General features: G+C 31.8%; 5 protein-coding genes across 5 annotated transcripts; 2 read left to right on the forward strand and 3 right to left on the reverse strand.

Annotated features, from left to right (window-relative positions):
- The first annotated feature begins 14 nt into the window (after positions 1 to 14).
- Positions 15 to 4,176, forward strand: Not11 (CCR4-NOT transcription complex subunit 11). Its single transcript, XM_088050105.1, has 8 exons — positions 15 to 101; positions 157 to 248; positions 300 to 445; positions 498 to 623; positions 673 to 839; positions 3,262 to 3,394; positions 3,439 to 3,648; positions 3,694 to 4,176. Exons 1-8 carry the CDS (start codon positions 64 to 66, stop codon positions 4,150 to 4,152), a joined length of 1,371 nt encoding a protein of 456 aa, XP_087906231.1. The 5' UTR covers positions 15 to 63; the 3' UTR covers positions 4,153 to 4,176.
- Positions 4,165 to 4,757, reverse strand: LOC148180326 (ATP synthase subunit s, mitochondrial). The gene has a single exon (XM_088050107.1). It carries the CDS (start codon positions 4,755 to 4,757, stop codon positions 4,191 to 4,193), a length of 567 nt encoding a protein of 188 aa, XP_087906233.1. The 3' UTR covers positions 4,165 to 4,190.
- On the reverse strand, positions 4,710 to 5,259 carry HSPC300 (hematopoietic stem/progenitor cell protein 300). The gene is made up of 4 exons (XM_088050108.1): positions 5,179 to 5,259; positions 5,005 to 5,135; positions 4,870 to 4,952; positions 4,710 to 4,816 (listed from the first exon to the last, which is right to left on the reverse strand). Exons 2-4 carry the CDS (start codon positions 5,120 to 5,122, stop codon positions 4,790 to 4,792), a joined length of 228 nt encoding a protein of 75 aa, XP_087906234.1. The 5' UTR covers positions 5,123 to 5,135; positions 5,179 to 5,259; the 3' UTR covers positions 4,710 to 4,789.
- Positions 5,260 to 5,453: 194 nt separating this feature from the next.
- LOC148180328 (tetratricopeptide repeat protein 37) lies at positions 5,454 to 26,581 on the forward strand. Its single transcript, XM_088050104.1, has 17 exons — positions 5,454 to 5,537; positions 8,438 to 8,670; positions 8,720 to 8,912; positions 8,966 to 9,550; positions 9,600 to 9,890; positions 9,943 to 10,119; positions 11,312 to 11,472; positions 14,342 to 14,477; positions 14,527 to 14,711; positions 14,764 to 15,158; positions 15,210 to 15,397; positions 15,452 to 15,659; positions 25,320 to 25,577; positions 25,625 to 25,778; positions 25,831 to 26,005; positions 26,058 to 26,246; positions 26,296 to 26,581. Exons 1-17 carry the CDS (start codon positions 5,454 to 5,456, stop codon positions 26,533 to 26,535), a joined length of 3,852 nt encoding a protein of 1,283 aa, XP_087906230.1. The 3' UTR covers positions 26,536 to 26,581.
- LOC148180329 (uncharacterized) lies at positions 17,622 to 18,715 on the reverse strand. Its single transcript, XM_088048534.1, has 5 exons — positions 18,589 to 18,715; positions 18,402 to 18,536; positions 18,048 to 18,354; positions 17,768 to 17,899; positions 17,622 to 17,715 (listed from the first exon to the last, which is right to left on the reverse strand). The coding sequence occupies exons 1-5, from the start codon at positions 18,713 to 18,715 to the stop codon at positions 17,622 to 17,624; spliced, it is 795 nt and encodes a 264-aa protein (XP_087904660.1).
- Positions 26,582 to 27,692: the final 1,111 nt, after the last annotated feature.

Raw genomic sequence — 27,692 nt, forward strand, 5'->3', positions numbered from 1 at the left:
TGTCAGAGCTGTCAATCGCCTGTCAATCTTCTCAGTGACAATAAAGTGAAATTTGAATTTAAAATGGCTTTGAGTGTGGAGCAATGTGAAATTTTATTAGAGTAAAGCTTACAAGTCAAGTATACATTCTATAAAAATGTAACATCTTCGTTTTAGTATTCTGGAGGAAGGAAAAGTAAAATCACAAACACTGGAGGGCCTTTCTAACGAATTACACAAAAAATTTGAGCCGGCTGACTATTTTAAAGGTTTTGGAACATTCAACTAACGATGAATTACATTATATGATTTTATTTTAGTGGGAAACTTTTTAATTGTGCTACTGCAGCAAGATCTTTTGAAGGAGCCTGAACAGAAGTTGGTAGCAATAACACTGCTATATGAGCTATACAGGGGCGAATCTTTCGCAAATATTCCATTTGCGAATGTTTTTGTACACCTCCTGGTATGTTCTAGAAACCCCCCTTCTCTCTTATTTCATTTTTATTTTTGTGTAGCACCCCCCAGAACATCAGAGTAATGTAGGAGCCCCAAAATTAGAATACCCCGGCCAATTACCCAGATTATCGCCACCCGAGAAATATTTTTTAACTCAGTTGTTATCAGAAGTGCCAAGAGATGCTGTAAGCCTGTTTTTCTTTTATTTGGAATATTCTAATAAATTTATTTCAGATACTCAAAAAAACAGCAACACAAGTTGTGAATTCAGATGTTGGGTCGTTTCAACCAACTGACTTCTCAATGGTGGAATTGTTGTTGGCAGAAAAACAATCTGAACTACCACAAACCTGCAAGACTGGCATTCCTGTGATGTTATCTCTACCTGAAAAATCTAATAGGTACTTTTATCTACAATGGTTAAAAAATAGATGCATTATCTCTGTGGTAGTAGAGGTATAATGACATGATATTCCAACACGTGAAAATATAAGCTGCCGTGGCTATAATCATAGTTACACTATGGGAATCTTGGTCAAAATTAACATTTACTCGTAACTATAGACAATAACGCTGAAACGCTTGTTGTATAAAGCATAGTATTTAATTCGGATATAATGGCTATATTAAGCATGGATGAGTAAAAAACTCACTTAACATCTTGTTTTTTAACTTCCACGTGTAATATGGCCTTCTACTGTCATTAAAATTAATACAGGTGGTCCACGATGAGCTCAAAAACTACAAACGATGGGAATTTGAAATTTTGGAGACAAAAGTAAGCGGATAAGACGAGAGTCGAATGAAAAGATTTATATTTTCTTGACACTTACTTATATTTTAAATGGAACAGCCCATATATTATTAATTAAAAAATATTTATAACTTTGGTAAGCATGTGAGAAAAAAGTGTCATTTTGATCTATTCAGATCGATAGGTCGATAGGATACGAGTGGCGCGATCAAAAAACCATCGTTTGAGTCATTTCTAATTTAGTTATTTGTTGACGTACGGGAAAAATAAGGACAGTTTTGGATTTAGCGTGAAATTCTGCGTAAAATGAGCCCCTACAACATAAATTTCCTTTACAAATAAAATAGACTTTCACGGCTGTTTTTGAGGTCATTTTCAAAAAGCTTTTTCGGAGCCAAAAATTTTTTTAATACTTTTCAGTTTACATTAATCGAAAGAGCAGCTCAGGGTCTATCAACTGGCCAAATCTCACATCGGTTGGTCAAATAATATACTTGTGGGGATCAAAAATTCAAAAATTTTTGTCGTTTGAGTTGCATTTTTTTTACCCAAAAAACATGACCATCGAATTTTGAATGTCTAAGAGCAGACACTAAGCGAGAACAACTATTTTGAAAACTGAATCTTTCTATCTGTCGTATTTCCGGAAATATGGAGCACCGACATTTTCGAAACTTGGAAAATTCTGTTATTTGTTGCCACACGGAAAAATAAGGCTCGCTTTGAATTCTGCGTAAAATGAACCCATATAACATGAATTTTCTTAACTTTCCAGTAGTCTGCTAGCTCAGCCGGACAATATTAGTCTGTTAATTTTTAGGCTTAGAATAAAATTCAATACTGCAATTTGCTTGAAAATGATGTAAAACATTGTAAATTAGAAGATTGTATTTAGTAGATTAAAAAACATATTTTATATTTTACAACGTGAAAATATGATAAACTTCCAAATCAATAAATATCAATTTAAAAGTGAACAAACGCACAAAATAATGGATTCTATGATTTCTATGCAAATATATTCACTGTATAAGTCATTATTACTTAGATAATCAATTTTCCTTTCAACATTCGAAAAAAAATTCTTTTTTTGAAACGGCACTTTTTTCCAAAAACGAAAAAGTACATTTTTCACGTTCAAAGTCTATTTTTTTATGGTTACAATTTATAAAAAATCCAAAAGTTAAAAATACGCATGTGACTCAAAAAAATAATACATTTAGAGTTAGAAAACAATATAGACAACTTTTGAAATCAGGAAGAAATAATATCGCGTCTTCAGTCTGGTGTGGTCTGGAGAGGCCCGGTCAATATATTTTATTACAAATTTTATATTTTTGCACCGACAATGCCGGAACAAAAAAGACAGTAGTTAGAATGAGTCAAAATAAGCAACTATAAGGAATTTAAGCTTTTGAGTCAATTAGTTTAGAGAGAGCAACGCTTTTTTTTCCACCTCTGGGTCTGTCAGACCCCACCAGACTGCTGAAGGTTTTAACAAATAAAATAGATATCGACCAAAATAGATTTTTAGAGGGTGTTTTCGGGGTCATTTTCAAGAACCTTTTTCGGAGCGAAAAGGACGTTTAATACTTTTGAGTTTATCTCAACCGAAAGATAGAGCAGCATAAAGTTTATCAACTGGCCAAATATCAGATCCATAGATCAATTAGTATACGAGTGGCGATCAAAGTACAAAAATTCAAAATTTTTCATTGTGAGTTCCAATTTTTTATGAGAACCGATTCTAAGGGAAAAAAGGGCGCAAAAAACGATCCCGGAAACCATAATTTTTCTTATGTCTCGTAATTCCGGATACATATGGACCACCGACATTTCCGAAGCTTCAAAATTTCAGTCTTCTAGCGATTACTCGAAATTTCATACGGTTCTCACTCAGTCCGAGTCTATTCAAAACCGCGCCTTTAATTAGAAAATAATATAGTGTGTGAGATTTATTCAGTTAATTTCCGGTTACTTTAAAATAATGTCAAGCCCATCGCGGACTACCTGTATAATATGCACTATTATTATCTTTCAACATCGCGACTTTATCTAGTTCATTTCAGTTACTGTACAGATGTCCAAGAATACGAAACTTTAATAAAAAGAATTGCAACAGGCGAAAACGCCTACATGAACAAAATTTACAGACCAGAGTTTGTAACACTTGCGCCACCGCTACTAAACACCCAAGATGAAGTAAGTTTGTTCTTCAAATTTCCTTGGTTTTAATGTCTTTTAAGCTTGTATGGTTGAACGTAACGAATCCCAAAGAACACTCTGTGGCTTATGACGTGACAATGTGTGTTCCCGACACTGCAGGACAAGAAGCTAGACAATTGATGAACAAAGCTTACAAGTCGGCGCTGTCATTACAACAGCAACAGCAGTTACTGGGAGAACTAGAAAGTGATTTTAAATTGGTGTATCACATTGGACTCACCCCATCAAAGGTGAATACTGAATACCAAATAAATGATCTAAAATTGATATTATAGCTCCCAGAGTTGGTGGAAAACAACCCTCTTATTGCCATTGAAGTTCTTTTAAAGCTCATGCAATCTAAACAGATCACTGAGTACTTCAGTGTTTTAGTGAATATGGAGATGTCACTGCATTCAATGGAAGTTGTAAACAGACTGACGACAACAGTGGATCTTCCCACGGAATTTGTACATTTATACATTTCTAATTGTATATCGACGTGTGAAACAATTAAAGACAGGTATATGCAGAATCGGTTGGTCCGTCTCGTTTGCGTATTTTTACAGTCGTTAATAAGAAACAAAATTATTAACGTTCAAGAATTGTTTATAGAAGTACAAGCCTTCTGCATTGAGTTTAGTAGAATTAGAGAAGCTGCTGCTTTATTTCGACTGTTAAAACAACTTGAATCTGGTGAAATCGGTCTTGTTTCATCACCAACGACAAACAGTAAAAACAAACTAGAAGGATAACCATTTTGCACGTTGATTTTAAAATTGTTTTATTTTTTTTATTTAAATTGTATGTTACATTTAGGTAAAGCCGTTTGTAACTGACTAACAGTCTTCGTCTTATCTTTAACATAAGGTAAGTCAACTAAAATTAACTCATTTAATTTGTTTAGTTCAGTAAGATACAGCAGACCAGTGTCACTGATATTCATGCATTCACTAATTTTTAAATATTCCAAAGAGTTTTTCAGAGGAGCTAATTCTTTCAGTGCGCGATTCTCCAAGTAGTAACATTTATGGAAGTTGATTTTTTTGATACTATTACATCCTACAAAGTGTGAAAAACCATAATGCATGATACTTGCTTCAGAAGCATCCACTTCTACAATAGCCAAGGTGAAGTTTTTTGGTGGAAGTTTATTGTAATCTTTTAAAAACTCCGGTGCATTGTTCCACTTGACAAACGCTCCATTCCGGAGTAACCACTCCGCGCATGAACGATCAGGTCCTACTTCTTTCCTTCGGTCTTCATCCACCCGATTGAAAACTATATTTAACCAGTAAAACAAACTCCGACGTGGGATATTAAGAGGTTTATAAACAGTCTTTATACATTGTGGAAACATGTTATTAAGGGGCGTAGAAACAGCATACGGTTTTACGTTAAAGTTTCACCTTTTGTGACCTTCAAACACAGTAAATATTACAATTAATTAAAAATAAAAATGAGAAACTTACACAAGCTTCCAAATAGTCGATCTTCCTTTCCAATGTTGTCAATTTTTCATTTAACACTGCCAATTTTGAACGGCACGAGAGATCTAAAAAACAAAGTCCTGTCACACTGACGTTCGTGGAAATTTACCTTTTTACCAAATGAGTTGAGGAAGTCGGTGATTTTTTTAATGCTGACGGTAATTACTTCAATGTATTCTCTGTTTACCCAGTCTTGTTGGATCGGTTTCGGAACAGCTTCTCGTGGTGTTGCCATTTCCAAAAACAAACTGTGGGGCGCAACAATTATAAATAAACTTGCAATGAACTCACTCCCTTCATGCCATCTGTCACTTTTTTAGTGCTTTTTCTCATTGCTCGGTTGGCTACTCTGCATTTTCTAGTTTGTTGACTTTTGAATTAACCTCACTTTTACCCTCTAATCTTGAAAATATCTTACGATTTTATCGAAAATTATTGGCTTACAACTGAGGATGTGTCTGTGATGTTCGATTTGTTTTAAAAATGTTTAAGTGTCTTTCGTATGGGCGGTAATTAAAAACACTGCAAATTTCAACATTTCGGCACTTGCAAGACCCATTTTAAGAATGAAGGATATAAAAGTGGTACTGAAGGAAGCTCGAGAAGCCATAAAAAACAAGAATTATGAAACTGCCATGAAGCTTTGTAAGGTATTGTGATAATTTTATGAATCGTCAGGTAGAGACGGAATAAGGTCGAAAAATATTAGGCCTCTTTAAAATGCGTACTAATTTTATATAAAATTCTCTAGGTTTACTTCTAAAACCTTTATTAATTCTCTTTAAAGTTTCTGAACACTCTAAATTATTTTATTTTTTTCAGATTATTTTTTTAGTATTGTATTTTTATTTGCAAGATTCTCCTAGTGTTAAATCCCAGATTTTCTTTTCCTCAAGATGATTCTTGTTAAACTTGTGTATAGAGTTTGTACAACTGTGTAAAAAAAGATGATTTTTGGGATTTTTTTTTAAAGAAAACTACTGCATGAAATGTTTTCAAATTTAGAGGATATATTTTTACATAAATAATGAAGAAAAATTGGAATTTTCAATTAATAATATTTATTTCTGGCTGTGTTATTACTTACCTTCAAAGCCACTAAAAAAGACTCTCCACTGCTGCAGTGATTGCAGCCTTCAGCGTGGTTGAAATAAAAAAAATAAATAAAAAATTATTAAAGTAGAAGATATTTCCTGTACGATGATCGTCGATATTGGAAAAATTTTGAAATTTCACAAAATGGCGAAGTTTTGACAAAAAATCTCGAATTTCACTCGAAAATTTGATGATTTTTGGCCCGACAAAATTACATTTTCATTCGATTGAAAAAGTGGACGGTCGTCATACAGAGAAACATACAAAATTAAACAAAAATAATTTCAAGGCGATTGGATGATTTGTCTTTGTGTTACAACAGCAGCAAATTTGAAAAATGTAGTTTCGAGAAAAGTGCGTTTAAAGATATCTTATTAGTTAATAGCTGTAACTCAACAACTTTTTAAAATATTTATTTGAAATTTTTGTATGTTATGTAGATATAGACTATCGAAATATGAAAAAAAATCGATTTTTTTTCAAAATTTCACGCTGGTTGTGCCTCTTAAATTTATTTAAGATTGTGTATGATTTCCTAGATTTTGCTTAAATCTTTTTAGTGCTGAATTTCATAAATTAATAATTCCAAAATTTTTTAATGGAGATGAATTCTCTAAAATTTTTCGATTTATATTATTTGATAGACTGCATATAAATAGGTGTATTCTTTTCTATTCTTTATCTGTATGTTGTTTAAGTCCATACATTTTTTTGAACCTTAAATTCTTTTTTGTCTTTGGATTTTTTAAATTCACTTTCGATTTTCTTAAGTTTTCTAAGTACTCTATGACAAATATTTCTTATACTTTTTCTCAGATGCTTTAGAGCTGTTTAAATTTTCGCTTTTTAAATTTTTTCTAGCAATCGTTATTGAATTGTCTTTGGATTCTCTAAACCTTCTGATTGAATTTTACTTAAATTGTATTTCGATTTCAATGATTTTCAAGATTTCTTATAAATTGCTTTCTAGATTTTCGTTGAATTGTCTTTACTCTTTAGTAAGTTTTGGATTATTTTCAGATCCCCCACTCTAAAATCTGTTGATCCTCTGAATTCTCTTTGGATTTGGTCCAATTCTTTTTATATGCTTTAGATTTTCTTCAAATTCTGTTTACACTTCCTAGATTGCGCCTAGATTGCTCTTAGATTTCATGCATATTTCTGCCGATTTCTCTAGATTTAGCCGTTGGATCTTGATTGCGCCTGGATAAATTTTTCCATAGATTTCTTTTTAGATCTTTCAGTTTTCTGTCACTGAATTTTCTTTATATTTTTCAAAGTTTTTTTGAATTTACTTTAGAGGTGTTTTTACAGATTCTCTTTAAATTGTTTAGTATTTCATGTATTTTCAAGTTCCTTATGGTCTTGTTAGATGAATTTTATCTAAATTTTTAGTTTCCTTTCATTTTCTTTTTTTATGAGTTTGAATTAAACCTTGTTTTTTTTGAGGATTTTTTTTTAAATATATTTACTTTTATATTTATAATAATATTTACTTTATAAAGATATTTTATGCATCTCTGCCCAATGTTAAACGCCTTTCACACCTATTACAATCGTACTCACAGTTGTACTTCAGATATCAGCTATAAATCATTAAAACTCACAAGAACTTAAGATGGAATTAATTATTGCTGTATTAGATTTTTAAATGAAATAGCAAACAAAGTTAGACACCTATACTATTCATTTAGGAACGCATTTTACTTTTTGGAAGATATCGATGCAAGAAATTTAGATGAAATTTGTTTTTTTTGGTATTTGATGGGTTATTACTTTGTTAATTATTTATTCATTTACTGATTTTTTGAGTTATTTCATTTACGTACTTTCATTTATTTTCTTTACTTTATGTTATCTCTGTTTATAATTTTAATCATTAAATTGACTTATACTACATATGTATGTATAATAACATGAAATATATTTATCTACTAACTATTTATTTATTTGAATATTTAAAACTTGATATTATTATAAAAAAGTGCAAAGTTGAGTGTGATTTCTATCGATTCTGCTAATGATTTGCAATTAACAGCAGTTTTGGCTAAAATATTGTATTATATTCGAGTCTAATGACATTTTATTCACTCAACAACCTCTCATACAACTGATTTTTTCGTGAACAAAATGTGCCATTATACTCGAATAAAATGCAATATTTTATCCAAAACTTCTTTTAGTTGCAATTAAAGCAGTAAAAATTAACAGAAATGATAGCAAAGACAAATTAATAATTAACATTTATGAAGTTGTACGTTCGTTGTTGTCATGAAAATGTAACGATTTTACTTTATTTGTCTCAAATGAGTGAATAATGGACTATTTTATTGACGAGTTTTGAATAAATACATTTCCATTGAATTATGATGCTATTATTCTACAGTTTTAAGTGGCACAAAACACAAACCATCCTGTATAATTAAAAAATAATTATATTAATTTTATATTGCAGCAAATTCTTCGAGAAGAAAGTGATAATTACATGGCACTGGTGTTCCTAGGAGTCTCCCTACAAGAATTGGGCCACAGTGCTAAAGCGTTGGACGCCTTTCAAAATTCAGTTAAAACAAACGCTTCAAATTCGTTAGGTTGGAATGGATTAATAAATTATTACGAAAAACTTAACACCAAGGAAACTAAAAACGACTTAATTAAAGCGTACATTGCGTTATTTAAGACTGACGCGTAAGTTACCATTCTTACTTTGATGTAGTTTTTATGCAATTCTTTGCAGTGTCGAAAAAAAGCTGCTTGAGTGTGCCCAAAAGTTGTGCAATTTATGCGATGTGGAAAATACAGAAGAAATTGCAGCAGCGGTTTATTCGTTACTTAAGAGTGAAAAGTGTACAAATATAACAGAACTGGCTAGTTTGCTAGTTGAGATTTTATCAAAAGACAAGAATTTATCAACGGATTTAACGTTAATTGTAAGTTTCCCTTAAGCACTTTCAACATACTGTTCTTTTACGTTTTTCTTTAGTATGAAGAAAGTTTAAAAATAGTTTTAAATGACCAAAAAACCGTCTGTGTTAAATACTACGCAGACTTTTTAAATTTGTTGTACAAATCCGACAGACGAGATGATCTCTTCACGCATGCAAAGAAAATGCATGATATTTTCCAGTCGGACTCTATATCTTTAAAATGGACATGCAAAATCTTCAACGAAATTTACGTTGAGTTGGATATTATAAGTGAAGAAGAAGAAACCATGACAAATTATAGCGACGAGTTGTTAAAAGTAGAACCGCAGAATGCGACAGCTTTGTTCACAAAGAGTATCTTACTTCTACAACACGCGAAAGTAGTTGAAGCTAAGGAGTTATTAGATCAAGTTGTTAACTTGCTGCCGGGGCTACAATTGGCTTGGATCTTACTATTAAAATGTTGTATTAAGTTAAATCTGTTTACTGAAGCAATCCAAGCTGCCAATAAAATTGATAAGTTTCTACAGTCAGATTCAAAGCAGAAACTGAAAAGCATTGCTGAAGTTTTTATGGTGGAGGCATTATCGAGGTCTGACGAGACAGAAGATTTGAAGAAGGCTGTGAAATTATACGAAACGGTAAATTTCTTGTTTTCGTTACTTGAATAACTTCATTAACTAATTTTAGATAAATGAAGAAGCAAAACAGTCGTGTCTTTGTCACATCATTCGCGCCAATATTGGTCTTCAGAATTTTGCTCAGGCTGAAATGCTTTTGGCAGATTTACAAAAAAGCAGTGATAATGATATTGTAAGAAAATTATTGACTGCTCAACTCCTTGCTAAAGAAAATAAGCACCAAGAAGCATTAGATTTGCTTGAAAAAGACAACGTGGAGCTGGCGGAATGGTGGCTTCAAATTGGTTTGTTATATTGGGAATTGAAAAAATATGACAAGAGTTTGGTTCCATATTTGAAGGTTTTAAAATACAATAAATTTGGGTTATTAAAAGTACTTGAATATTTTCTAGGCTGCGAAATTCGATAGTTCTAACCACAAGTGTTTCCTCTTATTGGGGAATTATTATAAAAATGCCAATGATTTGGATAAGGCTAGAAGGTGTTACGAAAAGTCGTTCAAGTTAAATACTCGGTCTTCAGAAGCTGGTATAGAACTGAGTAAAATTTATAGAAAATTGAAGAATTGGGTAAGTTAATTATTCCTATGTCAGTAATTTTTTTTGATCATTTTTGTCATCTTTTTTCCTTCCCTCTAGTGTACCTTGAATTTTTTATAGTTTCGATTTTTTGTCTTAAGTTCTGAAATACTTAAATTCTTACAATGGCATATTTACTACATAGAATACAGTTTACCAAACGATCTAGTGCGGTTATGGCTTTGACTTTTTAAATCGTTTACAGCCACCTTACCGCAAACTCCCATAAACATAAACATCCTCAAGTGGTTGGGTCTTATCTGCATTGAAATGAAGCGCTAGACTAGACGTATTTTGGGGAATTGCATTGTTTTGATTTGTAAGACTGACCAGCGGGTAGAAAATATTTATTGCGGTTCAGACCCAATCACTTAAGGATGATTATATAAGGGGTTTTCGGTAAGGTGGCTGTAAACGATTTAAAAAGTCAAAGCAATATTCACACTAGATCGTTTGGTGAACTGTAGATACATGCTTTGAATTGAATTTCAATTATACAGGGTCCGGCAACACTTGTGTCCACCCCCAAAATCGTCTTTAATTTCACAAACCTTTCAATTACCTAAAAATTACATTTTTAACGCGCCGCGACGCCAAAACTATCAGTGATAAAAAATAAATTTTCGCGTCAGCTTCTAGAGCTTTGTCAACTATAAGCGTATGCAAATTTCCAAAATTTTATCTTTCAAATTAAAGACGATTTTGGGGGTGGACACAAGTGTTGCCGGACCCTGTATAAGCGTGAAAAAGTCTTTGTTCGAATTATTGAACTTTCATGTCTCATCAATCTCTTTGTTTTCGACTCCAAGAAAAATTCGTTTTAAAGAGTCATAAATTCACACGTTTTATTTGAATTATCCAATACAAGGAAGAGACCCAGCGTATAGTTCAAATAATCGGAAATTTTGAGTTATTGAGAGTCAACTGTATAAAATTCAAATATAAAAAATTCTAAAGGAGAAAAAGTTAAAACTGATGACTGATGAAGGGTTAACTCTTATCTTGTTTAATTTTTTACTTCTTGTGTTTTTTTTCTCTTTTGAATTAACTTCAGTTAAATAACGGATTTGTTCAATAGGTCTTTTCTAAAAAACGAACATAAAAATTCAGTTAAATAACGGATTTGTTCAATAGATCTTTTCTAAAAAAAGGAACATAAAAATTTTACTTTATTTTTTTATAGGACGCAAATTTACTTCTTTTACAAGCTCTTACCGGAGGAGTCATCAACAAAAAAAATGCATGGGCTTGGATGCAGTTAGGTTTACATTATTTGGAGCAACAAGACTACGATAAAGCCATCGGAAACTTAAGATTTGTTATACGAATCGATGAGAATAACATGTAAGTTTATTCTCACTTACGACAATTAATTTAAAGACTTTTTAAATTCTGCTTCTTTTATTCACTTTGAATGACGTAAATTAATTCACTTCATACTCGTTTAGAACTAAATTGTTCAAGATGTTTATAAATGTTTCTAGCATCAAGGGTGGCTATGAAATGTCAAAGAAATTTGCCGCTCATTACAAATGTGGATTTCGATTTTTCAACTGACATTTGCAATTAACCTCAAACATGGAGCAAAGTAAGTTTTGAGAAATAAACTGTTCTAGTTGTGGTTTAAAACCAGAAAATCAAAAACTTGGACACAAAACTGTAACTGAAACGTCATTGACGTAAATAACATTATAAACAATTTTCAAGATAGTTATATTCACTATGAAAACAAAGCGGCAAAATAGTGTACGACAGGAATTCCAGAGCCACCCTTGATGGTAGAAACATTTATAAACACCTTGTTCATATTTTTAATTACTAGAATGTCATTATAACGTTATTGAGTTATTGAATTTGGCGAAAAAAAAATTGGACGAATTTTGTACTGGATCAGTGGAGACTCATTTCTAAGGTAGAATTGCCTTCTGATTCTGATCAGGTCAGGACTCACACATATTTGTAAAATATTTTTTTTAGTACACCACATTTATTTTTGTTTTCTTTAATTTTGCTTAACAACTTGCGAAATCTTGCAACTCTATGATACATTAATTTACATAATTTAAATAAGCTTTTTAACGAACTATAGAAGTTGCTGGGAAAGTAAGTTTTTGTCAAGTTATTTGAGAAAAACGAAAGGTTTTTGATACTTTTTTGCCTAGAAGAGAAAAAAGAAAGATAGCAATGCATTTGTCAGCTTGTCAAAAAGGCAAGATCTCAGTCTTTTCTATGATGCATTGCAATGAAAAATATGTGTAATAATTCTTGAGTTTGTTAACTGCTAACTCCAGTAACGCAAATTTTACAGGAGGTAAGAAAAACTTAAGAATTTTATTAAAAATAGATTTATAAAAGAACTCAAATTACGAACGGGTTAATACTATTCGGCTACGAATTATACATAGTAATAATTTAAAAATAACTCCCAAATTAATACTTTATAGCATTGTAGATTGGAGCCTGCGCCCTTTGTGTGATTTTTTTAAATTTAGGAGTTAGCAGGTTTTCTGAATATAAAAGCCACAAATAAAATTAACTTCAAATATTTATTGAACAACGTTTTATTAGTTGTATTGGGAAAATTTAATAATAGTAGTAGTATAGTTTATCCGGTGAGAGATTGGGATATTTCGACAGTTGACATATAGGTTGGTAGCAAATTATGCTACAAAATACACTAAAAACACTAAATTCCTACGCGAAATGGGTTGACAGGGTTGTCAATAACTGGGGTTATTTTGTTATTTTAAATTTCGCGCGTTTGGTACACTTTTTATCGCGTAGATTTAGTGACTTTTCTGTCATTCAATCTCTCACCGTACAAACTATAGTAATAATTACAAAATTAAAAATGAATATCTTGTTGTAATAATTATTATTAACACTTACAGAAAAAATTATGTATGTCACGTCATAAAAAAATCAATATTAAGACGTAGAGGTCCTTGACAGTAATAAAACTTTTTTGTGACTCTTATTTAAATAAATATTATAAGAACCAACTGTTATAGTCATCTAATAGTAGATTTTGTTATACGGCAGAAAAGTGGTACTTTTTGTCGAGCAATTAAATTGCAGTAGCGAGGCGAAGCGTAGCGTAGCCGAGCGTATGCAAAATTGCGAGACAGTAAAGCCACTTTTCGGCCAAATAACAAATACTACTTTTTCTCCAAACGTTAAATTCAGTTCCAAAACCGACAATGAGTGAACGCAAATTAAACTAAAAACATGGATAGCTATGCATGTAGTTGTCATTGATGACATTTACTGTGAAAAATATTGGTTTCAAAGAGTTTCAAAGTTAAGATCGTGCAAGTGCTATACAAAATGTAAGTCTCAAATAGTAACCGTCACAAAAAGTACTATTTCTGCCTAGGCAGCAAAAGTGTTTCCATGTCAACGAGCGCTGTTCATTACTTATAACAAAATTGCCTACTTTACTTTAGTCTAAAAACGACTAAAAAGTAGTGACTTTTTGTGACGTTCGGAGAAAAAATTATTTTTTTAAACACGTAAAACAATGTCTCCTTATGCCCTGTTAAATCTTTATATTATAAACAGTGCCCTTATCTTTAAGCTAATTTTTAAAAACAAATTAATTATTAACTATTTTGCAAACTACAAAGAACAATTTTTAAAACCACAAAAATATCCACGTGGACACAAATTCGTTGTTACTGGAGATAGCAGCAATTCGGGCTCAACCGCAAACTCTGGAGTTAGCAGTTATTCGTATCATCAACATTTTACTCTTTAGAGTCAAATATTAGTAAAATGTTTTTCGCAGCGATGTGCAACATCATTTAAAATTAAAATAGACGAAAATTCCGAATATGACTAAAAGTGGAGTTAGCAGGTTAACACTCTTAACCAACGATACGCAAATCACAAAAAACTGCGTTTTTTTTAACATGACAATTTTTTTCTATAAATGTCATGGGAAGTACTAACTCTAGCGATTAGTTTATAAGCTTATTAGGTTGGCTTTTCAAAACATTTTTTGAAGAATATTTTTGAATTCGGACCTGCAAAACGGACTTTAAATTCGGAATCACGACCCCTCTCCACTTCTCCAGTACAAGTTTTTTACAAAATTTTACAAAATTTGTTGAGTCACATCAACAGATAAAATCTTACGTACGTAATTCGTATCATAATTTCATGCGATAATTTTATGGATTTTATTATCCCCGTTACTTATTTTATTTTTTAGCAATTGTTGGGAATCCCTGGCGGACGCTTATTTAGCCAAAGGCGCATACACTTCCGCATTAAAATGCTACGAAAAAGTTTCATCGATGTGTGAAGATACTTTATATCCACTCTTACAAACGGCAACAATTAAACAGGTTATTATTCTTGGTACCAATTTTTTATGTTATTTTAATATAAATTCAGATTCTTGGCGAATTCACCGAAGCAAGTTCCGTCTTTCAACAAATCTTAAAATCAAACAATTTATACGTACCTGCTCTAAAGGGTATGGCTGAAACTAGTCTCCTTCAAGCAAAAGATTGCTTTAAGAATCAGCGTTTAGGTACCTCCAGAGACCATGCTCAAGTGTCTGCGAATCATTTAATTATGTAAATATTCACTACTTTCTCATCTTCATTTTTTATATCAACATCTTTGTAGTGCAATCCAACAAAGAAACAATTTAGGATGTCTGTGGAAGTTGTTGGGCGACGCTTGTCTCTTGGTTACCGAATTACCTGAAAAATATTGTCATCTCGACGTTGTCGCTTCTTTTATGGAAGAAACAACAAACGGAGTATCTAATTTAAAAAAAGAAGCTTTATTTAATTTGGCGGCGAAATGCTATTACAGAAGTATTGGATGTCTTGAAGACAATGCTCTTATTTGGCATGACTTGGCAAGTTGCTACTTGTCGCATTCGCGGAAAACGAATGATCGCGAGCTTTCCCAACAACTTATCAATAAAGCTCAAATAATTGCTCAGTATTGTACGTCGAACAATGCTACTTATTGGCAACATTGGAATTTGTTAGGAAACGTCGCAATGTGTCTTGGTAATTTAACATTGAATTATTTCCATAATTTTATGTGATGTCTTGTTGTAGATCCACCGAATTTTAGTTTGGCCCAGCACTCCTTCATTAAAGCTGTTATAGCCGACAACAACAGCGCTGTGGCTTGGTGCAACTTGGGCTCGTTATATTTTATGTTGGAAGATTATAAACTTGCAAACGAGGCATATTCTCAGGCTCAAAGAGCTGATCCAAATTATGTAAACAGTTGGATCGGTCAGGTGAGATTCAATTCAACGTATGACTATCTTTTAACACTTCTTTTTAATAAACAGGCTCTTCTTGCCGAACGTTTGGCGCACGAGGACGCGATGGACTTATTCCGACATAGTACTCAACTAGGGTTCCATAATCAAGGAGCTTTGGGTTATGCGTACTGGATTTGTAAGACACTTAAGAAGGCAGCACCGGATGCCATAATATACTCCATCCATAACATGCATGCCATTCCAGTGGCTTGCGATGCTATGACTTGGTATACTGGTAAGTTTGTTGGAGTTTTTGACACTTTGAAGTTATTATGAAGTTTTAATTAAATTCAATAGTTAGTTGGTTTTAGTTTGAAAGTAATTTATTCAACGGCTGTACATGTAAACAAATCAGACAAAAATGCTATTACATACTGTTGAAAGCGCCACTTTAGGCTTGTGCCTCTTCAGCGCTGGTGCGTTTAGGTTCAATGTTAAAAAAATATAAAAAAAAATAGTTATTTGTGTACCAAGGCCAAAAAGTGTTTCTTCTTTGACCGAGCCTTTTTTTAATGGCCGAGGCCAAAAACAAGGCGAGGGCATAATGGCACTTTTTGGCCGTGATACACACAAGTTTTTTAGGCGACATCATTAAATTTACAAGTTCATAAATTTTGATTTATGATTTATTGATTTAATCATTTATAACAACTGAATAATTGGAAATATTTATGAATCACGTCTTTGTTGCACTTTACAGCAGTTTGTCGATTTGATTTTACCCAAATAATTATAAAATTGAAATAATGTCGGTATCTTGATGTAATATGCAAAACTATGGATAGATGGCGCCACCATAGATCGGTCAGAAATGTTTGCGGCCAGAAAAGACTTACTTTTAGGCCGCTTTTGAGGCCTAAAAATTCCACTTTTAATTTTAAAGTCGCCTAATAATAATTTTACGTTACAAAAAAAAGAAAAATTTAAAGTGGAAGAAAGGAGAAGATGCATCCAAAGGGCAAATTCAATAGTGCCAACATAATTCTAAAAATCGGTTAGTGTCTTTAGTGATTTGGTTTTAGTGGTTTCAGTGTTTTCGAGTTTGATATCTTTTCAGTTTTAAGATTAATATCTTCTATAGAATTTAAAGAAAGAAAACTATTTAAACAATTGAATAACAAAAAATTATTCTAATAAAATAAATTTGTCGCAAAATTACGACGGATTCTTCTAATTATATTAGAATTCAATAATTACAAAAAATGAACAATTAGTATTTAGTCTGTAAAGCCACGAAAATTAGATAAATAATTCTAATTAATATGTGGTAAAAATTTTGTAGAAATGGGGTAATTTGAATTTAAATTTGTTAATTCGGTTGGGATTCCTTCGTTTAATGGAATTGAAAACGTGAATTATAAATTAGGAATTTAGTTTTAAATTATAATTTTAATTTTGGATTTTTGGAAACAGGAACTCGCTTTTATTGAAAAATTATGTCGGACTGTTTTAATTTGTTTACTTTTTATTAATTTCCAAACGTACATTGATTCTTTTAGGAACGAAAAATCAGACTAATTCTGATGAATTTAAGTTCAAAATTTGATGTAATTAATTTAAATTAATTTGTAAACTGGACAAATTAGAATAATTACATGAACTGCTTTAATTTGATTACTTTTACTTAATTTTTTAGATTTATTGTTTAATTAATTTAAAAAATAGATAGTCTTTTTGAAAATGGGGTATTTAATTAAAATAGAAAATTTGATAATTTGGTGAGAATGTAGGTGTAGCTATTTTTTTCTAATTTTAGTTAATTAGATTAGAGAAGCATTAAAAATTTAGATTAATTAAATTTTACAGAAGATTTCAAAAATATTTAACGAGTATTCCTAGAAGAATTTGGAAAATGTAAAAAAAATCGAAAGAAAAAGGAAGAAAGCTTTATGAGTAAACAAGAAATTTAACGAGAAATCTCTAAAGAGCCTTAGGAATTAACGAGAAATCTTAAAAAGGAATCTAAAAAATTTAAAGAGTTATCCCATAAAAAACTCTTATTCAAAACCCTGCCGTTGCAATTTAACCAACATAATTTTAAAAACATGATTTTAATTTAGGTCTCTAGAGAGATTAGGATACTATCAAATGAGTGTGTAATAGACCAGTTTATTAGAGGATTTGGGATTATAGATATTAGATATTTCAAAATATTTTTATTAATAAATAAAATAAATATAAATTTCTGTAAATACTTTTATATGGGTCGGTCACAATTTTCGTATAATCTCTCACAGTCGTCCATCGATTTTATTCTTGAAGTTGGTTTATACTTGTCATAACTCTGGTCTCTACAACAAGCAGTTTCACATTTTTACGAACGAGTAAAATATTTAAATTTACCTAAAGAACTGAAGAATGTTGAACAGGACCCTACTTTTCTGTAAGTTGTATTCTGTCATGCATACAAATTTTTTTCTACACTCAGGAGATTCCAATTTCATTTCTTTGAAAATGGCATCCGTTGTATTGAATCTGGAAAGACATATTTACTTAAAATGTTTTATATTTTTCACGTTTTTCCTTCGATAATGTAAATCAATCCATTAATTTTGATGTAAAAAACAATATTAAAAGACACATTTACACTAACGAAGTTAACTCCAAAGTTTATTATTTATACTTGCGGATCATTTGTAGAAACACGTCGTAATAGCTATCCACGAGATTATTAGAACTTCTTCCAAACGCGTTCGGTGGTGGCGAATCATAATACTGTCCATCATTCATTCCCGGAAAATGTGGCTGTTCCGGCCCATTATTATAAAATGTCGGTTGATGAGGAGAATAATCTTGAAATGCGGGCGATTGAAACTGATGCGGAGAGTAATCTTGGAAAACGGGTGGGTGAGATTGGTGTGGAGAAAAATCTTGGATCACTGGTGAATGAGGCACGACAACATGATCATGCTTATCATGATCATATGATTCTAAAAATGGCGCTTTTACATTTGTGGTTACTTTTTTAGGTACTTACTCATATGTTCAGCTAATTTGATGAGACCTATGACTTTACCAGCCACTATGAAAACTGTTAATATAGTGGCAATCACCAACGCCACTTTTATTTTAATTGCAATAAAAGTAATGTAGTAGAGAAGTCCACCTCCATCTAAAACATTTTATTAATTATGTATATAAATATGTTGTTAATTTTTCTGTACACAACAATCCGTGGTAATAGTCATGGTGTTCCGGTTTCCTCTTATGATAGAACACGATGTTACTAGTGTTAAACTGGCAGTAACACACAGTAAAGAATGTCAAAAACAGAAAAACACTTTTCCACATTGCACGTCACAAAATTTTACGGAACTGTTCCTACGAGTTTTCTATTTTCTTTTATATGGTACAATTTTGTTTGTTTTAGTTGTTACCAGCGAACCACTTTTGATTTTAGCAGTGTCTGAAAGAAGGTTAATGTATGTCACCTCCTTAATTATTTACCTACACTGAATTCTAGTTAAGATAAACGTGTCAAAGTGATAAAATACACAAAAACGGTTTCTCTTTTTTTTAATTTGGAAAATCACATGGGGGCATATTGACGAAGAATCAAGGAATTAACCTTCTTCTGTGGTAATCTTATTAAATTCATGTGGAATTTCAGTGTGAAAATGCGTATTTTAATACAAATTCACGCACTTTTTGACTGTTTTTGCGAAGCCAAAATTGGGGTGCGTTTTATACAGTTGTCTTAGGACGCTTGCATTTTTTTTAATGCGGAATTCTTCTTCAAAATCGTACAATGTTCAAAGATTTATTTCTGATTTCTAGTAAGGCTCTTTTTTAGTCATTTTGCAATGTTATTCATTTCTAATAAAGTTAAATTTTTGAGAAATTTACGGTTTTTCCAAATGTAACCATTCCAAAAAGTCAACATTTCAAGGAAAATAACCCGTTTTTTCAAACAAGAACACGGATTCGTCCAAACAAATTTCGCTTTCAAAAACACTCAAAATTAAGAATTTTGCATTGTGTTTAAGATTTTTTTCATTTTTTTGAGGAAATTACCATTTATTCAGTACTTTTTTTAAAAGTTAAAATTTTCAGAAATTTACCCTGTTTTTCTGATTTAGGGACAATTTGCCCCCGACAGTCAATTCGTTTCTCGGTTAATTCGTCCCCAGTTATTTCGCCCCCTTGAAAATTCGCCCCCACAAATTTGTCCATGAAAGCTTTGTTTACATCCGCTGTAACAATAATAGAAGCATTTCTTTAAAGCATGCGAACATTACTATTCAAAGATTTTCAAAAAATTTTAACTCATAATTTTGTTTTTGCTCTCTGCACTGACTTAAATCTCATTAAACTACTCGAAATTCCAAATTTTAAGTTTTCTAACATTGGAAGCAAAAGTACGAAGTAGATGGTCTTCGATTTATGTGTTTTCTGTAAGGCACAGATAATCGAGGTACGGATAATCTGACAAACTCCCTTGCACGGATAATCCGCACCCGGATAATCGAGGTTCTACTGTATTGCAGGAAACGAATGCACTCATTCAAGGTTATTTTTCAGACGTTCTATGCATCTGATCATTAAAATGTTCTTCTTAATATATTACGGAAACGGACAGAGTTAAAAGTTAAAAATTCACTTGCAAATGTTTGTTCTTAAAAAGACATTTTTTTTTCGATTTTTGAAAACGATTTAGAATATTTTTAAAACAATGATATTAATTATTTTATTCTTCGTCAGATTCTTATGTTGCAGGTATCAATTTTAAGTAAAATTATACAGGGTCCGGCAACACTTGTGTCCACCCCCAAATTCATCTTTAATTTTAAAGATAAAATTTTGAAAATTTGTGTACGCTCAACGTTGACAAAGCTCTAGAAGCTGACACAAAAATTTGTTTTTTATCACTCATGGTTTTGGCGTCGCGACACCTTAAAAATGTAATTTTTAGTTAATTTTGAGGGTTTGTAAATTCAACCCCTAATTTAATTGTTTTTCAGTATAAATGTGTTCAAAGTATCATTTTAGATTTAATGCAAATTGAATTCAAAATTTGACAAAAAAATGCTGTTTTATCAAGTTTGTTTCCAATTTCATTACGACAAAATTGGGAACTACGTTTACACCCATCTGTCAACATCTCGTGTCACAAATGACATCTATCCTTTGGTTCTCTTTAGATTGTAACAAAAGTCTTACTTGGTGAAATTGTCGCTTTGTCGATGTTAATTAACGATTTCTAATGTCCAAAAAGTGCAACATGCCCAAATTAATCAAAATTGACCTTCATACAGGAGAATGAAGTGACTTGTGAAATTTTGGTGTAAACGTAGTCTGCCACTGCGTCGTCATAATTTTGAAAACTAACTTGATAAAGCAGCGTTTTTTTCGCAAATTTTAAACACAATTTGCATTAGATTAAAACAAAAACTCAAATATTTGTGTCACGGTTATCTTGAAAAAAAATTGAATTCGTGCATATTTCCGCAAAAACTCAAAAATCGCTAAAAATTATACTTCTTAGGCGTCGCGACGCCCAACAAATCGTGATAAAAAAAAGAAATGCTTTTAAAGCTTTGTCAACTATAAACGTTATGCAAATTTTCAAAATTTTATCTTTAGAATTAAAGACAATTTTAGGTGTTGCCGGACCTTGTATAAATCATTTTTCAATTATTATCAAAGATCACACCGGGACGAATAATACGGGGGGCGAATTGCACCCGTTTTTCTGTCGGGTCACTTCAACACACTGGAATACGATTTCGGCAAAACAAATTTACCTTTAAATCACAAACACTTTTTTAAAAATTTTTACTCAGTTTTTCCAAAGGTGAATCCAATTTCGGTAAAACAAATTCACATTAGATTATTCAACATTTTTTTTTAATATTTAGAATCAAACATTTCAAATGTTGTTATAGATTGAACAAATGAATCATAAAACCTATTAGAATTGACTAAAATTGCAATTATCAAAAAATATTTATGTTCTTGACATAAATAAAACTATATTAACAACTTTATTAATTTTATTCTACAAAATAAGTGGATAAATTAATTATTTATAATAAATGGCTAATTATAATGTAGTGACCTTGGAACTGCTAGTGTCTTCCGCAGGATGGCGACCCCTAGTGTCCATCCTACTTTAGATTCAATCTCTAAGAGGGCGCTCGCCCTACTTCTCACTAACACCTAAGTTACCACTTGTATATATCATCTTGTATATATTATCAATAAAGATAAGTTGTTACTCTCTTCAGCTTCAGCAATAATAAATGGGTGATACACCTTAAAATTCACTTGTTGACCCCAGCATATTTAAGTCCGTTGACGAAATGGACGTTTGGGGAACCCTTTATAGAAAGAGACCTATAATCATTTTCGGCCAAATTTCCAAGAGCCCTTCTAAAAGCTGATGAATGAGTAGCACTTCTAAATCTTATTCTGACAAACGTAAGAATGTGGAGCACTAATTCCACCGTTCTCTCGTCAATTTAATCAATCACCTGCACTGGCAGGTGACCATTCTGAAAATGAGTAAAAACAGTTGTGAATCTTTTGTTGATATCCTTGACAATCAATTCGCTTTCTCCTCCGTTATTTATGGAAACAGTGCCAGATTCTTCAAACATGTTTTATCTTTTCCTTCTATTGAACTGGCAAATTTTTAATTCGTCAAGCAATCGAATATCAACGTTAAACCGCTTTTGAACAATTGTTTTTCTGTAACAGATAAAGAAATGCATAAAAAGTTACGTACGTACCTAGTGTATTCAGCCACATTAAATAGGGCAGCCGCTTCCATGAGTTTTGAGTTAAATAAACAACAGAAGAAACCAGCAAAACACACAAAAATTAATAACAATTCTTACCTTATTTTCTGTTCTTCAATAAACTAATGTTCTATCAGAGGTGCCGACGTGAATATACAGGTGTCCCAGAAGTCATGCATAGCCGAAAATCGGGCATATCGGGAAAAGCTGGTAATGTTAATTGCTGAAAAAAAGGTTCCAACTCAACAGAAATCAAGAAAAGACATGACAAAGTTGACCAATCACAAGGCCGCGTGGAAATGATCTGGAAACAAAGGAATAAAATACTGAACTAGCTGTGATGTTAACGGGGGTGATTAAAGTTAGAAAACTTAGCTTATCTTTTACGCAACTCAGAAATTGCCTGTAATCAGTTGTAATCTAGAGCTAACCATGTTTTAAACGATTTAAACGCCAAAAACTACGTTTTTCAAAAATCAAAGTTGAGAAATCTGTGGCAAACTTAACCTGCTATGTTAAGCATGAAAATGATACAAACATGTGAATTAAAAGATGTGGTAACAAGATATTTAATAATTTTTAAAAATAGTTGTAGTCAAATTATCAGTTGCAAGACACTATTTATATAGAACGACAAAATAAAAGATTGAACGACGTGAAATTTTATTTCCCAGTAAAATAAAAAAGCGGGCGGCAAGTTATATTTATCAAGACAATAAAGATATTCTCCAGGCAATTAATTGATTCCACCTGGTTGTTTAATAACTTCAACGACAGAATGCAACAATGGCAGACTAAACAATTTTTTAACTACATAAATTTTAATTTCTCGACAGCCACAGCACAACAACAAAATAAAACCAGCAAACGGCCGATCGTAGGAGATAGAAAAAAACTCAAAATCAGACAAACAAATTTTCAAAATATCTTGCACGACAGTTGGAAAACATTAGTTTGCCGTTTTTAATAGATTGCACGACTGGTAATTCATTTACTTGTTGTTAGGTGAAGTTTGTTTGTCGCCGATTTTAGCCATTCTGTCAAAGAAAACATTAACAGTCGTTGAAAACATTAATAATTGTCGATCACATATTATTTGTCGCTATTATTATTAACGTCTGACATTCACCTCTTTTCATCGTTCATACTCTGTCGTTCAGTCATTTTAATTTGTCGTTGATTAACAACTAATCAGTCGGGGTTTTTTTTACATTTGTAAAACTTGATTTTGCGAATATACAGATGATTTTTAAAAAACGGCAGGCGTGGTAGAATTTTTGTTTATGAACCGATTTCAAAAATTAAAAAAACAAATTAAATGGTTTTTAATTTACTATAAACTGATGATTTTAAAATTTTTCTAAATGTCTTAGTATCTTTTGGGCGATACTCAACTTTCTTATTTTAAATTGACACCCATATTTTTTTTTTCATAATTTAGAAGATATTAATTTTCTTGATTCAGAAATGTGTAATATGTTCTACTTTTACAAAAAATATTAAAAAAAAATATCAAAAATGAAAAAATTTAGGCATTAAAAGTTAATAAAATCTAGGTGCGTGATGTCAAATAACACAATATCGTTATTGTAGTGTCAAAAAGCAGCAAATAACAGAAAGAACAAGTTTTCTTTCAACAAGCTACACCTTACAATGCACAATGCATTTCTCGTAGGTGTCAATTGTGCAATGAAAAAAACGGGATGGCGTTTCAACAGTATTTTAATTAAATTAGGTAGTTGTTTTTTCTGATTTGTAATTATTATTGTCTTTTGTTATTAATAATTTCAAAAAAAAAATGCCGATCCTTTCTGTTATTTGCTGCTTTTTGACATTACAATAACGGCATTCTTTTATTTGACACCATGCACCTAGATTTTATTAAACTTTATTGCTTATTTTTGTTTCAATTTTGATAAGTTTTTTAAAAATATTTTTGGTAAAAGTAGAACATATTGCACATTTCTGAATCAAGAAAATTAATATCTTCCAAATTATGAAAAAAAAAATATGGGTTCCAATTTAAAATAAGAAAGTTGAGTATCGCCCAAAAGATACTAAGACATTTAGAAAAATTTTAAAATCATCAGTTTATAGTAAATTAAAAACAATTTAATTTGTTTTTTAAATTTTTGAAATCGGGTTATAAATAAAAATTCTACAACGCCTGCCGTTTTAAAAAATCACCTGTATACAGGTGTTCAAAAAATAGCGGACCAACTGATAAGAACGTCAAACTCTAAGACGCTGTGAATTGGAAATGCTGTTTAAAATTTTTATTTGAAGCTTTGTAAGGGAGCAAAATAACTTTTAATATTGCGAAAAACGGCAACAGTGTTCAATTCTTTCGGTAATTATTAGGAGTATAATTTTGAGACCAGAGCAACACTTTGGTAGTTACAATTATTAATAAATCATGTAATTGGTTACTATGGTTTGCAATTAATTTTGATAACACCTGACCAGTAAAAGTCACAAAGCAGATCAAGAACCATTTGTTCTCTTCTTGGTGTGCGAATAGTCTGGGGTCCTCCATGATCCTGATAAATTTGGTTTCAATCGGCCCATCTCACGTACCTGTTAATAAACTCGTTAAAAAGTATTCTTGGAGGGATTTTGCCAGTTAGGAAATTCACAAGCCTTACTCCCCCTTACTGCTTCTCGACTGTTTCCTTCAGGTGTCGGTATATTCAGCAAAATTATACATCTTTAGAGAAATAAACTCCTCTAGTTTGTGACACCTAAAAAATGTTTGACTTTTCTAAAAAAATGGTCATTGTCAGGCACTAGGCAACAATTAATTACTGAATTCTTGAAGTGAAATGTTGCCAGATTAATTTTGCGCTTTTGAGCTTAATTTTAAAAGTGCAAAATAACGTTTTGCATCAACATTTAAGGCATTTAAGGCATTTAGGTATGTAAATATCACCCAAAACATGAACTCTAGTAGAATTTTGTAAACCTTGAGTTCATTATAAGGAAAAATTTGTGCCATAATTAGCGCCCCTTTAAGTGGCTGTAGATTTCCAACGAAGCACTCAATAATTGAAAAAACTTAATTGAGCTACTAGTTATTATCTGAAGATTCACGTAGTGAATAGTTGGTCCGCCATTTTTTGAACACCCTGTATACCCCTTTGCCTCTTTGATTTCAGAACACAATCCACGCGACGAAACAGGATGGAATATGCTCGGCATTTTCAAAGAACGCCTCGGATTAAAATCAGGAGCTGCCGAAGCATTCAAAATCTCCGTAAATTTGTCCAAAAAAGAATCCCTTGACTTGGCTAGAGTCAACTATGGTCGATTACTGGCCCACCTGCATAAATACTCCCAAGCAGTGGACGTATTTGCGAAAATTGACGCCGCAACGTTCAACAGTAGCAGTGGATTAGCTCTTGCCCTATTCAAAGGTTTACTTTAAGAAATAATCCTCTTGAAATTTAACCGAAGTTTTCAGATAAACGGTACAAGGAATCTTACGAAGTGTACGAATCGACGTTACATTGGTTATCTGATGATTCCCAATATCAGTCCGATCTTCTAACAGCTTTAGCGTCAATGGCGTACATGTTTGAAGGTTCAGAAGCGGCGAAAACTTTGCTTTTCCAAAGGTAATTCGTATTGACGTGTTGAAAATCGCTATTTTAAGACGAATTATTTTAGTATCCGACTAGAAAATCCATCTCCGTGGGGTTTTTACGCTACTCTAGCTCTAGGTTTACTTCACAACGATTTTAATTTAGCCCAACTTGTTCTAAGTGAACTTCAGGCTTTTAAGAATAGAAGAGACTGTATACAACACCTCGCCGCTCTTTCGGGATACTTCTATTTGTTAAGAGTGCGTTATATTTTTGTATTAAGTTTTGTTTTGTTTATTTGTTTTCTTATAGGAAGATGGTAAAACTGCAACCCGTGAAGTTAGCAGAATCATTCATAAATATCCAGATCAAGCGCAGATTTGGTTGACTTTGTCGTTAATTTTAATGCGAGTGAATAAAGGTAAAGCGTCATCAAAAGCCGCGGCAAAGTGTGCACAAATGGCAATGAAATTGGGGCAGTGCACCATGGATGTTAGAAAAGTAAGTTCGAACAATATTACAAAATTGTTATTTCATCCTCGTCTTTCAGGTTTTACCTTTGGTTGCTTTATCTCTCTTCCTTACCGGTGATAAACAAGATGCCCTTTTGATGGCTCAAAAGGCGGTACACTGTTATCCCGATTTGGCAGAAGCTTGGGCTATCCTTACTGTTATTTTATCAAAGATTTCAAAACTAACAAAAACTAACGTGAAAAATATTTTCAGTTTTACAGAGAGTTTGTGTAAGCGAGAAGATTTAGTTAAGTGGCTACAAGGAATTTCTTGTTAGGTTTTATGTTGTGTTTTCTCTACAATAAAATGCTTTTTTCTATTAATCATGTGTTGTAAGTTTAAAATCTTAATTTACGGTTTTTATGGTGTGCGTCCAATTTTGTATAATATCTAAAAAGAAAATGCATAGGCTCGACAGAAAATAAAATCTAAAAAATAAAGTTCTAGAGAAATCCAAAAAAAGTCTGTAACAAATCTAGAAAATTCAAAGAGAATTTACCGAAATTAAACATAATAAGTACTCAGAAGAATCAAAGCAAAAATTTGAAAATCTAAAAATGTAAACAGTAATAAAAGATTTAAATAAAATTTAGAATACACAATGAGAGTCGAACGAATTTGAGGAAAAAGTAGAATGTTCAGTCAATCTATAGATCTAAACAATGTAAGGACAATTTAGCAAAAATATAAACAAAATTGAAGAAAAAAATCTGACGAGAATTTATGGATTGTACGGAGGAATCTCATGTAGACTAAACAGTTGAAGGAAATTAAGAAGAAATTAAAAAAAATCTAAGGTATCTAAAAGACTAAGGAATCTAAGGATAAATCTAAAAGAGGAGTCTAAAGAACTTAAGGGATCTAAAGAAAAATTTAAGGAGTTTATAGAGTTTAAGAAATCTAAAGAGAAATGTCAAGACTCTAAGGAATCTAAGGAGGACATTAAAAGCTAAAAGAGGAAGCTAAAGAGCCTTAAGAGTTTAAACAGCCTAAACTTCCAAGAAATATAAGGAATCCAAAAGACAGGCATCTAAAAGAAGATTTTAAAGAGCATATGAAATCTAGAGGATTCTAAAAAATCGAAAGGGTCTAAATAGAATCTGAGGAATCTAAAAGAGAAATGAATCTAAAGATTCTAAAAAGTCTAAAATGTCTAAAGAATCTAAGGAGTATAAAAAAACTTAAAAGTCTAAAGAGTCTAAGGAATCTATAGAATCTAAATGTAAAGCCTAAAGAAGATTCTGAAGAAATTAAAAAAAACTAATCCAAGGAATCTAAAATTGGAGTTTAAAGAGTGTAAGGAATCTAAGGAGGGAGTCTAAAAGCCCTAAAAAACGGGATTCTAAAGAGCCTTAGAACAATCTAAAGGTCTGGAAAATCCAAGGAATCTAAAAAAGAATCGAAGGAGCCTAAAGAATAGAAGAAGGAATCTAC

Source organism: Gnatocerus cornutus, chromosome 1 (assembly GCF_029298725.1).
Source record: "Gnatocerus cornutus isolate USDA-ARS CGAHR chromosome 1, icGnaCorn1.1, whole genome shotgun sequence".
In the NCBI taxonomy this organism is placed as follows: domain Eukaryota; kingdom Metazoa; phylum Arthropoda; class Insecta; order Coleoptera; family Tenebrionidae; genus Gnatocerus; species Gnatocerus cornutus.

Bases quoted from the DNA above. Each gene is read 5' to 3' on its own strand.
- HSPC300 (XM_088050108.1), bottom strand. From the start codon at position 5,122: ATGGCAACACCACGAGAAGCTGTTCCGAAACCGATCCAACAAGACTGG. The intron at 4,953-5,004 runs GTAAAAAGGTAA...TTTGTTTTTTAG, and splicing joins CGACTTCCTCAACTCATTTG to ATCTCTCGTGCCGTTCAAAA. The intron at 4,817-4,869 runs GTAAGTTTCTCA...CTGTGTTTGAAG, and splicing joins TCGACTATTTGGAAGCTTGT to GTCACAAAAGGTGAAACTTT.
- LOC148180329 (XM_088048534.1), bottom strand. From the start codon at position 18,715: ATGTGGAAAAGTGTTTTTCTGTTTTTGACATTCTTTACTGTGTGTTAC. The intron at 18,355-18,401 runs GTAAGTACCTAA...CGCCATTTTTAG, and splicing joins CAAATTAGCTGAACATATGA to AATCATATGATCATGATAAG. The intron at 17,716-17,767 runs GTAAATTTAAAT...TGCTTGTTGTAG, and splicing joins AACATTCTTCAGTTCTTTAG to AGACCAGAGTTATGACAAGT.
- Not11 (XM_088050105.1), top strand. From the start codon at position 64: ATGGCTTTGAGTGTGGAGCAATGTGAAATTTTATTAGA. The intron at 249-299 runs GTTTTGGAACAT...ATTTTATTTTAG, and splicing joins GCCGGCTGACTATTTTAAAG to TGGGAAACTTTTTAATTGTG. The intron at 3,649-3,693 runs GTGAATACTGAA...TTGATATTATAG, and splicing joins TTGGACTCACCCCATCAAAG to CTCCCAGAGTTGGTGGAAAA.
- LOC148180328 (XM_088050104.1), top strand. From the start codon at position 5,454: ATGAAGGATATAAAAGTGGTACTGAAGGAAGCTCGAGAAGCCATAAAA. The intron at 11,473-14,341 runs GTAAGTTTATTC...TTTATTTTTTAG, and splicing joins CGAATCGATGAGAATAACAT to CAATTGTTGGGAATCCCTGG. The intron at 15,398-15,451 runs GTGAGATTCAAT...TTTAATAAACAG, and splicing joins TAAACAGTTGGATCGGTCAG to GCTCTTCTTGCCGAACGTTT.
- LOC148180326 (XM_088050107.1), bottom strand. From the start codon at position 4,757: ATGTTTCCACAATGTATAAAGACTGTTTATAAACCTCTTAATATCCCA.